General features: G+C 38.2%; 1 protein-coding gene across 1 annotated transcript; it reads left to right on the top strand.

The window, feature by feature from the left end:
• The first annotated feature begins 3,741 nt into the window (after nucleotides 1-3,741).
• LOC110154910 (kynurenine--oxoglutarate transaminase 3-like) lies at nucleotides 3,742-11,843 on the top strand. The gene is made up of 13 exons (XM_020918957.2): nucleotides 3,742-3,869; nucleotides 6,724-6,785; nucleotides 6,867-7,011; nucleotides 7,804-7,953; nucleotides 8,022-8,108; nucleotides 8,215-8,337; nucleotides 9,418-9,538; nucleotides 9,601-9,677; nucleotides 9,763-9,852; nucleotides 10,832-11,018; nucleotides 11,324-11,394; nucleotides 11,617-11,703; nucleotides 11,793-11,843. The coding sequence occupies exons 2-13, from the start codon at nucleotides 6,730-6,732 to the stop codon at nucleotides 11,841-11,843; spliced, it is 1,245 nt and encodes a 414-aa protein (XP_020774616.2). The 5' UTR covers nucleotides 3,742-3,869; nucleotides 6,724-6,729.
• The last annotated feature ends 5,337 nt before the right edge of the window (nucleotides 11,844-17,180 follow it).

Here is a 17,180-nt window from a genome sequence, read left to right as displayed (position 1 = left end):
TCTGAATTATACATATTGTGCTTAATAATTAAAATTCATTGTAAATGTATAATTTTGATGCCTAACGTTGTACAAGAACAAATGGATAATGATTTATGTTTTATAGACATCTAACTGTACGCTATCTAAGGCTTTGGCCATGGCTTTTATATTTATTCAGTTTCTTGTGACTGCTAAATCTAGTAGCTCTTTGGCATTTTTGTTTTGTAAAAGTAGCTCACCGAAGGAAAAAGGCTGAAGACTCCTGGTATATGGTGTGATAATAGCATTGTCTGCTGTTCCTAGTGATTTTTTGGCAATTTTAGTGCAAACTAGGTAAATTCTTAGCTTTCTGGACAAAAATTTATAAAAATGGGTGTCCAGTGCCCTCTGCCAATTTCCATTAGTTGACATGAAATGTTCAGGGACTGCCTTGATTACAGATTGGTGTTTCTGATTAAACATTTGGCTGCAGGGGCAGAGTTTGACGTGCGGATTCCTGTTAGACGAGTCACTCTGCTCCTTATACCCCTCAGACTCCACCCCTTCTCTCCTCTTTAGTCCTCCAGCTACTGCCCAGTTTAGCAGCTCCATCTGAAATGTGCTTTTGGGTGGAGTTTAGGTGTTTGTTCCCACTTTATTATGTAAGATATTAAAGGTGCACTGTGTAACTTTTTGGGGGTCTGTCACCTGCTTGTTTCCATGGATATGTCACATCACAGGTGGAAGGCTATTACAGTGAACGTAGAAAGTGAGACAAAGCCTGCACACTTACTCCCAAACTGCACAACCTTTCAATCAGTGGATCAAGATCCACATTGTCTTTCATTAAATGTAGTTTGTTAGTAAGTGTGCAGGCTTTGTCTCACTTTCTATCTGCCTGGAATATTCCACAGTGTGACATTAAACAGCTCTACCTTACATTTATTCAATTACATGTGGTTTTATAGCTCAAAAATACCAAGAAAAACAGGCATTCTGACTGTGTGGGGTTGCCTCTCCACAGATCTGACCTGCCACTTGGTCTGGTTTGGTCTCCATAAAAATAGACAGGTTTAATACCATACTGTAAAACATCCCAGACAAAGAAAAAACATCTTCACAGAGTCTTTGACAGACCCTCCATCAGAAAAGTTACACAATGCACCTTTAAACTTGAGTGACTAAAACATGTAATAGCTTAGCAAGGTTTTTGCAACATCAGGGTAAGAATTAGAGTTCTGTAGAAACGACATGAGTGTTCAATCAGTCTGAAAAGGACTTTTGTATTGGCTCAGCTCTGTCTAAGATGAACTGGAAAACTACAGAAGAAGTTGGATTTTATGGTCAAAATTGATCTTATAACTTTCAAAAACAAGTGCTCTAATTTCATTTTGTTTTATAGTAAAAAAAAAAAAAAAGTCTGTGACAAAAGGCCTCATGGATTAACTACTATTCATGATGCATTTAATCATTCAGCCACTTGGGGGAGACAAAGCCCACGTGACGGATAAAGAATTCCAACCTTTTTTTTCACACTTTAAAAGGTGTAAATGTAACTTTTTGGTTGGGGGTCTATCATCTGCTTGTTTCTATGGATATATAATTGCTCTGCCAGGAATGTTCCATAGTATGACATTAAACAGCTCTGCCTTACATTTATTCAATTTAAGGTGGTTTTATAGCTCAAAAATACCTAGAAAAACAGACATTCTGACTGTGAGCGGGGTCGCCTCTCCACAGATTTGACCTGTAACTTGGTCTGGTTTGGTCTCCATGAAGACAGAAAGGTTTAACAGGTTTAAAGCAATAACAACTCCACAGAGAAAAGCATTTGAGAGACTCACCACCAGAAAATTTACACAATGCTCCTTTAATGTGCATGGTGTAAAAAAAACTAAACAAAAACAAATTATTATAAAAGTAACAAATTACTGTAATCCATTGCGTTTTCCTATAACGCAGTAGCTAATGTAAGGCATTACAGCGAAAATATTTTTTATATTTTACTCTGTACAAATGTCAGTAAGGTGCGTTACAGTGCATTTTTAACCTGGATTGAAGTGGTGGGTTTTTTGTTTTCTTCATACAATTTCGCTAAAATCACCGCGATATCAGCAGCGATGAAACGCTGGAGATGCGCCCGCATAGACTGTCAGGTGACTGCGGGCGAAAGGACCAGTGCAGAACTCCATGCTCCACGGGGTTAATCATAGTTGATGCCCGATCACGCCCAAGTTCTAGTCCAAGATTAATCCTGGCTTGGTCCTGGTTTAGTCCTAGTTTAGACCTGGTTCAGTCCTGGTTCAGCTCTGGTTTAGTCCTAGTTTAGTCCTGGTTTAGACCTGGTTTAGACCTAGTTTGGTCCTGGTTCAGTCCTGGTTTAGACCTAGTTTGGTCCTGGTTCAGTCCTGGTTTAGACCTAGTTTAGACCTGGTTTAGACCTAGTTTGGTCCTGGTTCAGTCCTGGTTTAGACCTAGTTTGGTCCTGGTTCAGTCCTGGTTTAGACCTAGTTTGGTCCTGGTTTACTCCTCAGTTCAGTTCTTGTTTAGGCCTAGTTTAGTCCTGGTTCAGTCCTGGTTCAGCTCTGGTTTAGTCCTGGTTCAGTTCTGGTTCAGTTTTGGTTTAGTCCTGGTTTAGACCTGGTTTATTCCTGGTTCAGTCTTAGGGTTCAGTCCTGGTTTAGTCCTGGTTCAGTTCTGTTTTAGTCCTGGTTCAGTTCTGTTTTAGTTCTGGTTCAGTTTTGGTTTAGTCCTGGGGTTCAGTCCTGGTTTAGTCCTGATTCAGTCCTTATACGGTGCAAAAGTTCAGCATCTTCGCAGTTATTTTGGTGAGAGTAACTTAAAGTGTTGCAATAGTCGTGTAATGCCTTAGATTTTAAATGCAGTAATATTGTAATGTAACAAATTACTTTGAAATGACAGCAACAAGTCATAAAATAACGCATTGCAGTTACCACACCCATAGGCAGAGTACAAGTGACTGAAATTGTCATTTAAATCACCAAAGTCTCCAAACACAATGAAAACGCTTCATATTTACACGTCACAGTGGGTGTAACCATCTTGGATTCTGACTCACAATCCTTGTGTGGCAACCGAGGGGTTCATCACTCCGGGAAATGTTAAGTTTTATGATGAGTTGCTGCAACAATGCCACCCCAAATCTAGTTTGGGGAAATGAAATCTAAACGTAAGGCACACAGGTAAGCATATCATTAAGGGAGAGAGAGCCAGGTTCCATCATTTACACAAATCTTTATTTCTTTCTATTTTAAAAGACAGATTTAAGTGGTTTAAAAGTAGCTACATCCATAAAAATCAGCAAACAGTAAAACACTACAGTGGGAGAACGAGTGCACAATATTGAAAATGCAAAACAAAACCCCAAAACCCGAAGCAAAACTGAAGCAAAACAAAACAGCAAAACAGACGTAAAACAAAACAAAGCAAATGTGAAACAGATGTAAAACTAAACAAAGCAAATGTGAAGCAGAGGTACAACAAAACAGAACACAGCAAAACAGCACACAGCAAACAAAACACAGCAAACAAAACACAGCAAACAAAACACAGCAAAAAAACAGCAGAGGTGTGGAACGCCAGGTAAGAGCACCCGCAGCCTAGACCCTCAAAGCCGGTCTTGCCACACTTGGTCTACTTTTTCCGCCACAGAGGTCCAATTTACGCTGTCCCAGGAAAAGGGGTGTGTCACGTGTGTCGCTAGGCAACTTCCTCGGAAAACTGTTTCAGAAGGATAATCAAACACAGGGTATATTTTTGTTGATTTACTCTTTTATATTTGCAGATGGGATGAGAGGGATGGGCGTGGTGAGATAAGCCTTGGCCTTCAGGAAATTCACATCCCGTTTAGTTCAGACCACATCTGCAGAAGGTTTGGTTCGTCACAGGTGAGTTCTTATATTATTTAATCTACTATGTGAATTAAACTTTTTGGAGATATAGTAATTTCCTCTTTTTATTTACCCTCAAGTTGTGTTTAGGGTGATTTGTGCATGTAATCTTTATTCTCCTGTATTCAGGTGTTCCCCACCGAGTGGTCCCCTTATTAACTACTCGCAGAAACTTTGTTCTGGCATAAAAAGGGACAAGGGCAAAGTAGTATAAAAGTCATGAATCTTTATTTAATCTTCTAGACATTTAAAAACTATTTCATTTTCTTGTTGCCTTTTTGGTACACAACTACAAACCGCTCAACCATCATAAATGCAGGATTCAACCCACCCCTAACTGAAGCACAACAGATCAAATTAGTAATCACAAACCGAGCATTAATGAAAAACAAACCACTAGTTAAAACCTGCATTTACAATAAGATAAAGTATCAGAGCTGCGTAAACATGAATGCTGTGCATGAATGCTGTGCATGAATGCTGAGATAGGCTTTGTTACATTAAAGTGCATAGAGTTCGAGATATTAAAAATGCTTGTGTACGGGGTCTAGCTGGGCTACAGTGACTTGCGCTAACCGTAAGACCTAACCTTGCATTGCACTTCCCTCCAAGACCTCAGCTACTGTCCCACAACTTTCATCAACAAAAAATCAACACTAAGAATAAGAATGAAGAATAAAGAGCAAGAATCAAGCAACAGTGGCAATCGAAAGTTTTAGAAGAGGAAGGGTGGGCGTTAGGAGCGGCTGCCGTGACCACCGCCTGCTCCAGACAACTCACTCGCCGCCTTCACGAGCCACGAGCCCCGACTGCCCCCCCACGGCGTGCGCACCTTTTCTAATCAGTGACGCCAGGAGCCACGCAGAGCGACGCAGAGCCACGCAGAGCGACGCACAGGCGGACGAATTCACGGACGCCTTACAGTAGGACGAAAAAAAATAGTCCCTGCTAACCACCCTGTTACACAAGTATGCCTGTCGCGATAATTACTATATAGACTTAAGACCGCTACACACTCCAGGATTATTCTGACAAAAAGCGCACTCCAGACGCAGGGGGAATCTTATGTGATTTTAAATCTCCGATCGCAAAGACTGCTGCAGGATTATGTCTGCAGAGCTCAGAATACTGCTCTTCTAGATTAGATGTTGCCAAAACTGTGTTACTATTATTTGTGAAATGTGGTGCAGTACTTCAGATACATGATTTTAATACACAGAAGGTTGGAGATAATGTACACAGGAAGTACAGTCACTATCACTAATCTGCAGCTTCACCATAGATCTATTAAAAATACTACTTCTACTAATAATAAATAAAATTCACCCCAATGTGGATGTAAACAGACACATGTGAGGATAACTCTCGCTCTCTCGATTCAAACTGGATTAATGTTGTTATATTGGCTGTTACCGTAGCGTTGCAGATGTTTGAAGGTTCTGATCTGACCAAGCAGCACAGGGTCACACACTGACACACATGAGGAGCACGCACACAGGCCGACATTCAACATGCAATTACTTCGGTTAACCTTCATTTTCAATGCCCAAACCTCTATACTGACATGATCACAATATTCTATAGAAGTCTGTACTCTATGCTTGGAAATTGAGGTGAAGTACAAGTCTGAATTATGTGGTGGATTTTGCTTTGAAATTTGTTGAGCCAGTTTATGGTTAAAGTAAACTGGCACAAAATGTTCTCTGTAAGAACAAATAAACAAAATGAAAGTGTTTTCTCAATGACTTCAGAAAGCGTTGCCGCCATTCCGCTCCAAAGATGTGAGTGTTGCCAGTTGAAAGCACTTCAAACCATAAGATTAATATGGTTATGTGTATCCAATCCCTAACCATTTATGGAAAAGTTAAAACATTTCTGTGTTTTCTGTTATATATCATATATCTTTTAAAACTGTGAATCTCCTATAGAGCCTCTGCCCTCCATATCTACTGTATTTTCCAGACTATAAGTCGCTCTGGAGTATGTCGCATCAGCCAAAAAATGTGCAAAGAAGAAGAAAAAAACATATATAAGTGGCACCGGACTATAAGTCGCACTTTTTGGGGAAATGTATTTTGTAAAATCAGAGACCAGGAACCAACATTTCATCTTGAAAGGCAAGTTATAGGCTTGCCTATTACAGGCTGAATAGGCATTAGTATGTTAACGTAACATATGAACAGTTATTCAGATAATTATAGCATAAACAACAGAACATAAGTTTACCAAACTCATGATCTCACTCCAAATCACTAAAGCCACTTCTTCCTCGGTGTCACTTCTGTGCGACCTCCGGAGATGAGTCGTAGATCCATGACATAAACGGAGTGCCACTTCCTCTTCTGTGTAGCTGTCGTCAGACTCAGCATCAGTTTCAGTTAGAATTATTCCAGCCTTTCTGAATCCCGACAGGATGGCTTCAGTTGTCATTGAAGTTCAGGCTTTGTCGATCCATCCAGTGACTTCCAGGAAAGTTGCATGGTGCATCCTCCAGGTTGCCGTAAAGCTGTGTTCTCCATCCCGGCTTTCTGCCAGTCCCTCACAAGTTTCTCACTCACTCCATACATTTTTCTGCTGCTGGATTACCATTTTCAGCAGAATATTTCACTATTTGCAGTAAGACAGCGGCTCTTTGTACAGGAGGCATGCGCAGTAGAGTGTGAAGTGACAGTAGTACAGGAGTAAAAGTAGTACTTGATACTGACACACGAGCTTAGAGCGCCCTCTTAAGTCTGAAAATTTTAATATATAAGTCGCAGGACCACCCAAACCATGAAAAAAAGTGCGACTTATAGTTCGAAAAAATACGGTACCTACTGTTATAGCAATTTAATATGATTATATTTTGCAGAACAAAATGGCAACAAAACACTCAAACACTAAAAGAATTGAGGGACTGGACAAAAATATGTGGTAAGTAGTTTTCCCCATTGTATATATGTTGAATAGATTCACAAACTTGGCTCCTGTCTGATCCACTGTGGATTGTTTCAGGGTGGTCTTTTCTTCAATGGCAGCAGATCCTTCCGTAGTGAACCTGGGAGAGGGATTTCCAGACCTGCCCCCTCCTCCGTATGTCAAAGAGGCTCTGGCCAAAGCATCAGCTGTAGATCACATCCACCAGTACACCAGAGTGTCTGTAAGAAACCTCATGATCTCATATTATTATTATTTTATTATTATCAAAGTTTTCACAATAATATCGTGGGCCATCACAGTATATCCATTTGCTTAAGAGTTATGGTGCAGCAAAAACGACAGAGGGTCATGATCCTTTGCTCCATTTCAATGCAGACTACATGAAGAAATAATAGTTCTAAGCACTTTAAAGTTTTTGTTCTTTGGATTAAGTCTTGTCAAGGCATTTTAAGAGGAATAAGTAGTGAGATATATATTGTGAAAATATTGTACTGAGAGATTTGGATATTGTTACATTCCTAATCGTGAGCCTCCCAACCATATCATGAGCTTTCCCATGATATCGCAATAAATATCGAGGTTTATACTGTGACGATACCGTATTATTATATATATTTAAAAACATAGCAACTCTAATGAAGTGGAACAGTTGCACCCACTTTAGAGTCCACTCTGGCTTCACTTTTTATTTATTTTATGTTTTTTCCCGGAAAGTCTATGGGAAAAATGAATGGGAAATTTACGTATGGGTGTCGGTGTCGCGGTGTCATGGACATGTGCGCATCATAACAGCTCATTTACTTCATTTAGACTCGAGTTTTAGCAGCGAACAACTTTTTTTTAGCTTTGTGAAAAAAAGTTGCACTATGTAACTATGTATGTGTTTTCTGATGGAGGGCCTGTCTCTAGCTTGTCTCCATGAAGATTGCTTTGTCTTGAATGCTCCATAGTAATTCAGACTTATCTAAATTGTTTTTTGCACCTCTAACCACCCTTGTTCCTGTTGGTGTAGGGCCATCCCGCTCTGGTGAAGGCTTTGTCTCAGGTGTACGGGAAAGTCTATGGGAGAGCTATAGACCCTTTCAAAGACGTCCTGGTGACTGTGGGGGGCTATGGCTCCTTGTTCTGTACGATACTGGGCCTGGTAGAGGAGGGAGATGAGGTAAAACATGAATTCAGTTAATGAAACATCTTAATTTCATTGATTTATAATTTTTATTGTCTGATCAGGTAATTATAATAGAACCTTTCTTTATCTGCTACGAGCCTATGGTCCAGATGGCAGGTGCGAAACCTGTCATGATACCACTACGTCTTGTGAGTTATCCACTGTTTTCCCAGGATTTTAGCTGTAATTTGAATTGATGTTGATAATGATAATAAACTGTTCAATTTATTTATTATTTATTTATTTTCCTTCTAGAAACCCGGAAAGAAGAGCATCACTAGTGCTGACTGGTATCTTGACCCAGAGGAGCTTTCTAGTAAATTTACCTCAAAGACAAAGGCCATTATAATAAACACACCCAACAATCCTATTGGGAAGGTACAGTGCAAATCATTGTCAGAATAATAAATAATTTTATTTTTAGAGAAAGAGTGAGAGAGACTTTAAGGTCTCAAAGTGCAGTTTCACATGAAGACTAGCCACAAAAGCAGCCAACCACTGTGTTGTTGTTTACTTCAATATTCTCAAAACAAGCTGAATTTTTATGTTCATTTATTTGAATTTGTAATATTTACAAATAGATAAAAAAGTGGAATATGTTGAAGTAACAAGGAAAATTCTTAAATCTATCTACTCTGGACAGAATGAGTCCAGTTATATTGTAGACTGTAGTGTGATGATGTGAAAATGGCAGAGTTGGGTCTTGAACCAGTGACCTTAGGTGTCCCAGACATGTCACCACCATCTTACAGCTTACAAATCGCACAAAACTCTCAAAGCGTTTTGTTTGAAGTAGGTTTCTCTGCTCACACAGTCACGTTGAACTGGTGCCAGCTGTGTAGAACATGGCATGCTGGGTAATAAAGAGGTTCAAATGTAGGTGCTGAGTGGGATTCAATCTCTTCGTGAGAGCTCAAGTCCAGTGCCTTATCACCTGCGCTCAGGTAGAGCATTTTTGACATAGAAATGAAGCAGCAGATTACCCAAGGACATGGAGTTTGGTGGTCTCCGCTCATACGGTCAGTTAAACCAGTGTCAGCTGTGAAAATCTGTCTTAAAGGGAAAGATTCATGGAGTTAAAGTGAAATGTTGGTACATAGATTATAGTATGTACAGTAGGTTATAGTGAAAGATTTAAGTTTTTGGGTTAAAAATAACTTCATGTAGAAGTGTTACTAAGAGACGCTTTGGCATTTTGTGGTTAATTGTACATACTGCAGAAGTGATAAGTAAAGTATTCAGCTAGGGGAGTCATTTACAGTCGAATTCAATGGAAAATTGAAATATTACAATATTGTAATCGTGAAGCGGTATCATAATTTTTATCAAAATGTGATAGTGATGTCATCTCACAGTCACTCAATGATGTTATTTACCTTTTAGTGAAATGTGTACTATATATATATATATGCACTTTAAGCAGTACATGTCCTCAAGTGTGTATGTGCACTCCTGCAGGTGTTCACCAGAGAGGAGCTGCAGATGATCGCAGACCTCTGTATCAAACATGACACTCTGTGCTTCAGTGATGAGGTTTATGAATGGCTCATCTACAAAGGACACCAGCACATCAAGATCGGTAATCCAATGTGAATTTAGTTTCCAGAAAGATTGTTTCTCAATTAAATTGTATTTTTACAGCCACCTTACCAGGGATGTGGGAAAGAACTATTACAATTGGCAGTGCTGGGAAAACGTTTGGCATCACAGGATGGAGGGTGAAGAAACCTAATCGACTCTAAATACATCTTGCTTGTTGTTTACATGTTATTTTATCATGTTGTTTTGTGTTTGTACTTATAGCTTGGCTGGTCCATCGGGCCGGAGCACCTGGTCAAGCACCTGCAGACTGTGATGGAGCACACTGCATACTCCTGTCCTACTCCTCTACAGGTAACACAGCTTCTGTCTAACATTTGATCCATTATGTCGACATCTCTCCATCTCCAGGGACATGAAATAAAGCTTGGAGCTGTTTCTCAGAGCGTTGTCATGATCTACTAAGTATATTCATTTTCATTTTCACATTCATTTTCTTTATGCAGTTGTTAAGTTTCAGATTCATGATTAACAATGACTTGCTTAGATTCAAGATTTAAACAGTGTTACACAATGTTGTAGTTTATGCATGTGTAGTGTATAGTACTTTTCCTCCTCTTACACCAGTGAAGATAAACACTGAAGCGAGGTTGGTTAACCGTCTTGCCTAAGAACACAATGACAGTATTTATCTAAGGGAGCTGGGAACAAACCGCCAACCTAATTTACTAATAGCACTTAGTTAGTCACAGCTGTCAATATTTACAGTGTGAGAGGGGTAGGAGTTTATAAATTTACACTTCTTCCTTCTCCTTTTTACACATAATTGTAATGTAGCACAATGTGTTATCTCATGTTGATATCATAGTATTTAATTTTGCTCAAATAAAATAACTGAACTGAACTCATTCAAAGCTTTAAATAACCTACAACAACCCAACATGAGTGTAAAGTGTACCATCAGTTTCTTATTGCGCTTAAGCCAGGTGTACACTGTGTGATTTTTAGCTGATTTTTCATTTGTGTGACCATTTTTAGGATCAGGCCGAGTTTTGGCTCAATCGCGTGGCTTCGTGTAGTATACAGGGGTACCGAGAACCGATTAATACCTCACGACCAGCTCCCGATCGGCAATCTTAGGTCACAAAATCCAGTTCTCTCGTGAGGGTTTTGCACTGTTGAAGTAGTTCCACGAGCTGTTAACTTTTAAATCCTGCGATTAGGTTGTACAGTTTGAGCTGGGGCGATTGAAAATATCACACAGTGTATGTCCGGGTTTAGTCATACATCTGGAGTGTCTCTGATCCACTCTGTATTGACCTGTTGTGTTCAGGAGGCTGTAGCCCAGGGTCTGCTGCGCGACTGTGCTCTGATGGGGCAGCCTGACTGTTACTTCAGCTCTCTGGCAGAGGAGCTCCAGGACAAGAGGGACCGCATGGCCTCCATCGTGCAGGCTGCGGGGATGACACCCGTCCTGCCAGAGGGGGGGTACTTCATGCTCGTGGATGTCTCTCCTCTCAGTGAGTTTAGCACAATACTTTATAACCATTGTCAGTGAACAAAATTCACAAACTAAAGATTTGTTTTGGTGATACTGGCGCGACATAACAAAGTAATAATAGTAAAACTGAAATATTATAAAATAAAAGTCATGCACAAAATAAGGGATTGGAAAATGAACCTGGCATTCCCTGAAGATGGAGCTTACATGCCATTTTTCTCTGTTATTATGATTTTTAAGGTGTTCTCCTTATAATAAAAAATGCATTGTGAGGCAATATTAATCACATGCTCAGGGCTGACTTTGTGTACTTGTTAAATGCAGACGTGGACCTATCTCATATGGAGGATGAATTTTATGACATCAAATTTGTGAAATGGATGATCAAAGAAAAGGTATGTTTTAGATCGGGGGACTGTGGCCTTTTCTTTAATATTGTAATCAAATTTGAAAATCTCGTACTGTGACAACGCTAATGTATTTATGGTGATTCATTAAAACTTCTGTATAGTTAATGCTAAAAAAGTGATAAGATTTAGATGCCAGTTTATCCACTCTTTTAGTTATAAACAGTTTGTTCTGTGCAGTTTCAGTTTGGAACATTTTTCCTTTTTTAGAAATTGGCACCAATGCCGGCAACAACATTTGTGGGGAATGAATTGAAAAAAGATTTTGAGAAATACATTCGTTTTTGCTTTATTAAGGTACAACTTTTATATTTTGTGTCTTTACAATGTAATTTTTTGCCTTCACTTTAAAACTTGTATTTTTATTTTATTTTTTGTAATTGCAGAAAGACAGCACTATAGATGCTGCTGAAGTCATTCTTAAGAATCTTCTCTAAACTTGTCAGAAACTAAGAAGACAAAACATAATGCAGTGGTGTTGGAGGTGGAGAGGTTTGATTGTAACGACCAACAATCAGATGGAAACTCACTTTTGTGGGTTTCTGGTATTATTTTTTTGAGACATGCTGTAATTTAAACTATTTACTTTAGAGACTTTCAGATCATTGACCATTTTACATTTGCAGTTTTCTTCTTACGATTATAAAGAAATCTTCCTATTTAATCTGTTTTCTTGACTTTTTCCTAATATAAGAGTATGAACTTGATGCCAAAATATGAGCATGTCTGTGAGAACAGGTTGGATAGTTATTTAAGGACCCAAAAGACGGTTAAAACTTTAACTGTAAGTCAGGGTGAACAGAACAGGAGATGTCATGGCTTTGCAACATCACAACAATATCTAAGAGATGTATATAAACTTGGTGTTGTGTCTGAAAAAAGGACTTGTGTATTGTCTTATCCCTGTGAGAAGACCGCTGCCCATGACTCCAAATTTTCCATGGAAAACTACTGAAGAACGTTGGATTTTGTGGTTCTTATTTCAGGTTTGTCTATAACGCCTTTGGTCAGATAAATTCGACTATTCTCATTTTTGGCACTTAATTGTTCAACCACTTGGGGGAGACAATGTACACCTGATTTAAGAACTTAGTGACCATTCTTGTATTAGTACATGTTATAGCATGTTTTGGCATTCCGTGGGCCAAGAGAAAGAGCAAGCACGTGCAGCACAATGTTGGATATGAGGACAGCCTTAAAAAATAGAAGTTAATACTAGTTTTGCCATGATACAAAACATTCTAATTCAGTTTGACATTAAGGAATAGACTCAATACTCAATAATTATTCCCCAATGATAATAAAACTCTTTTTAGACAATAGATGTCATAGAACTTTCTTTTATATTACCATGTGACCTTATATCTGTAAAATTCCTCAGTTGTCCAGGTATGGTCCATGTCCATGTCCATAGTCTGCACAGTAGTCTGTACCAGAGTTATGTAATCAGAATACTGATTATGAGTAACTGTATTCGGTTACAGTTACTGTTTGAATGAGTGGTAATTGTTGAAATAAATGGATTACACAGCGGTATTTTCCTGTTTTCACATTTTGGGATATATCCCTTTTTTTTTTTTTTTTTTTTTTCCCCTTAGGTAATTCCATTTATTGCCGGACACTAAACTAGGTCTAAAACCAGGTCTAAAACCAGGGCTAAAACCAGGGCTAAAACCAAGACTAAAAGAGGACTAAACCAGGATTAAACCAGGACTAAAATAGGACTAAACCAGGACTAAACCAGGACTAAAACAGGACTAAAACAGGACTAAAATAGGACTAAAATAGGACTAAACCAGGACTAAAGTAGGACTAAAACAGGACTAAACCAGGACTAAACCAGGATTAAATCAGAACTAAACCAGGACTAAAACAGGACTAAACCAGGACTAAACTAGGACTAAACCAGGACTAAAGTAGGACTAAAACAGGACTAAAATAGGACTAAAACAGGATTTAACAGGACTAAACCAGGACTAAACCAGGACTAAAGTAGGACTAAAACAGGACTAAACCAGGACTAAACCAGGACTAAACCAGGACTAAAGTAGGACTAAAACAGGACTAAACCAGGACTAAATCAGTACTAAACCAGGACTAAAACAGGACTAAACCAGGACTAAACTAGGACTAAACCAGGACTAAAGTAGGACTAAAACAGGACTAAACTAGGACTAAAACAGGATTTAACAGGATTTAACAGGACTAAACCATGCTGTGCGGACGTGTCTCCTCCTCCTCTTCTATCAATAATATTTTTAATTTGGTTGGGTAAAGTCTGGGCTTTTTATTTTCTTTTAGCAGACAAACCATCTTATGTGAAGATATCCTCGTCTTTGCTGCTCTACAGCAAACCAAGTAATCCAAAGTATTCAGATTACATTACTCATTTTAAGTAATTTAATGGATTCCATTACAAACTACATTTTGTGGCATGTAATCTGTAATCTGTAGGGGAATACATTTTAAAAAGTAACCTTCCCAACACTGCTAGTTTTTGTGGTTTCATACTTCAGATAAAGCTCAAGATCATTCTAAAGCTATTCAGGAAATATTTCTGTCCTGTGAATGTGGCTTTTTTGTATCAATACTTACTCAAATGACTTTCTAGATTCAACACTAGTTTTAGTATTGATTTAGTATCTGATTTTCAATACTTTTGGCAACCCTAGTTAGTGCTAGTGAGTAATGCAGAGGCTAAGATGTTGGAGGCCTTGAGGAAAATCCGGGGACGTGTATGAATGATGTGGTGAAAGAAGAGGTGAAGTTGGTGTTGAAAAAGTGGATGCAGTTTCATTCAGAAAACATGCAAATATGACAAAGAAGTCCTATTCTCTCTGGGATTTGAACCAGGCTTATCAAAAGTATTGTAAATCAGATAAATACTAAAACCAGGATCAAAACTAGACACTCTTATGTGCAAGTACCGATACAAAAAAAAAATCACTTTTACAGGACAGAAATGAACCTTTTCTGAATAGATTTAGAATGATCTTGAAGTATAACAACACATGGACTAGTATACGCCCATGGACCACTATGGAAGAAAGTACTAATGTCTAAATAGTGTTTTATTATCATCGTGGTATTGGAATCGATATTGAGCATAGACTCTATTCCTTGGTATCAAAATCAACACTAATTTGGACTTGGAGCGTCGTAATGTGAGGCCTGAATGCAACTCTAAACCAAAACATTAATCAAACACATTTTCCTGCACATTTGTCCACTTGTCAGTAGCTGTTAGTCTCAAAGATGCACAATGTAACTTTTCTTGTAGACGGTCACTTCACTGCCACAGAAATGTTATTGCTTTACTTGAATGCTCCATAGTACAGAATTAACCTTGAAGTTCCCAACTCTAGTACCTTGCCTGTTGTCTAAAACATCCTTGTCAATACACTGGCATCACAAAATAATTATTTGTTGCTCATTTTTCTATCATAAACATTTCAAAGTAACTATACCGAGCGAAAAGGACAGTTTTGAGATTACACACGGCAATAAACATCATTTATTCATCGCAAATTGTAACACTGATCTTGTCCATATTGCATTTATTTAATTAAAGATCATGTATTGCAACAAAATACCTTGAATAACATGCGTATTTACTGTGAGCGGGGTTGCCTCTCCACAGATCTGACATGTAACTTAGCCTTTTCCTTAGTTTATCCCTGTTCTGTTAATCTGCATCACTGTGTTTTTCTAAAGTGTGAGAACTAGCGCCTGGGAATATGACAACTGTGTTCAATCTGATTAGGATTACAGTGAAATTGCAGTTCTCAGGATTGTTTATGAAATAAGGCCTAAACAAAGGATTAGGATTTGGACAATTCATTTAAATGTATGTTAATTATTTGAGTGTGACTACATGTCCTCAGCCCGGTATTCACGGGGAATTAGGTTACTGGCATCAAGTCCCACCATATGTCTGCGCTTTTAACTGCGGCCTCTAGATGGCGTCAGTGACCACATTGTGCTGCAAAAGGCCTGTAGACAGAAGATGAGTTTGGAGAGTCTGAAGTTTGGAGAGTTTTAAAAGTTCAAAGAGGGAAGGAAACATGTGCTGTTCAGTGAATCTTCAATAGCGGACAAGTCTGAAGGTTCATTTAGTGAAACCAATTTGATTTTAGATTGGTAATATAAAAATAACATTCACGAAGAAGAAACTATATTATCTTAGAGTGGAGAAAATCACTTGTCATAAAAACTTTTCACACAGATTATGGATGATACGACAAAAAAACTCAAGATGAAAATTACTAATACTGATTTATACTAATACCAGAGTTGGGGACTTGCAAGTTGTGACTTAGACTCAAGTCAGACTTGAGTCACTATTTTCAGGACTTGAGACTTGACTTGCTAAAATGGACTAAGACTTGGGACTCGATTTGGACTTGAAGGTCACTGACTTGGGACTTGAGAAGACTTGAGAAGCACTTTTGAATCTGAATTCTTTCCATTCTGACTGTAATGATTCACACAAAGATCTTTTAAATTTAAATTTACAAAGAAAAAAATTACAAAATTAATTTCTACAACTCTTATATAAACTATAAATACTCATATATAAATATATCATGACTTTTTAACTACAGTTTAGTTTGAAATTCATATAAATTTAAAAAATCTAAGCTATATTTGGTGCTTTGGTTTAAAGACTTGAAATGACTTGAAGCTCAAAGCAGACGACTTGGACTTGACTTGGACTTATGGGCCTGTGACTCAAGACTCGACTCGGACTTTCCTGTATTTGACTTGGGAATTGATTCGGACTTGCGGTCAAAGACTTGAGACTTATTTGAGACTTGCTAAACAAAGACTTGGTCCCACCTCTGTCTAATACTATTACTACATTAAGTAGCCCATTATATAAACAAGCCAAAATAGCAACTAAAAAAAAAAATCAGTATGGATGTTTTTTTTTTCATAGCACTGAAAAACATGTCCTTACTGTGAGGGGGCTTGCATCTCCACAAACCTGATTCTCCACTGACATGTTATTCCTTTGCCACTTGGGACTACAACAAACTCAAGATAAAATTACTAATACTGATTTATACTAATACTATTACTACGTTTTTAAAGTAAGTACTAATGCCCCAGTATATAAACAAGCCAAAATAACAACTAAAATAAAAGTTTTTTTCAGTATAGATTGTTTTTATAGCACTGAAAAACATGTGTCCTTACTGTGAGCGGGCTCGCATCTCCACAAACGTGACTCTCCATTGAAATGTTATTCATTTGGCTGCAATCTTTCAGAGTGTGACATAAAATGTACACTATATCTCCATGAAGAATGTTCCCAAGTCTGATTTTAATTTTCTATATCCATGGAATCGTGTAGGTGATTTTCCACCCACAAAAAGTTCCATACTATCACTTTACTGAAAATCTATCGTGTAAGTATGACTTGAAAAATCCGAGGAAGCTGAATAATTTATAAATTACTAAGCAAATAAGTTTAAGTCTTAAAACATTAAACGTGAATATTAAAGGTGCAGTATGTAACTTCGGTGGAGGATATGCCACCTGCTTGTCTCCATGGAGATGAAATCGCTTTGTCTGGAATTTTCACAGTGTGACATTGCGCTTAGAGACAAGTTAGGTGTCATATCCGTGGAGAGGCGACCCCACTCACAGTAAGAATGCATGTTTTTGAAGGCATGTTTAGCCATAAAATGCCAAAAATACATAGAATAAAATAAATTCAGTGAGATGCTGTGTACTTCTCCATGGTGACAAGCAATTGGCGTCCTCTCCGC

The sequence above is a fragment of the Boleophthalmus pectinirostris genome, unplaced genomic scaffold (assembly GCF_026225935.1).
Source record: "Boleophthalmus pectinirostris isolate CB_2022bp ecotype Guang Dong unplaced genomic scaffold, ASM2622593v1 HiC_scaffold_7, whole genome shotgun sequence".
NCBI classification, from domain to species: Eukaryota; Metazoa; Chordata; class Actinopteri; order Gobiiformes; family Gobiidae; genus Boleophthalmus; species Boleophthalmus pectinirostris.
Note: the sequence above shows the minus strand (reverse complement) of the source record. Positions and strands in the feature narration are given on the sequence as shown.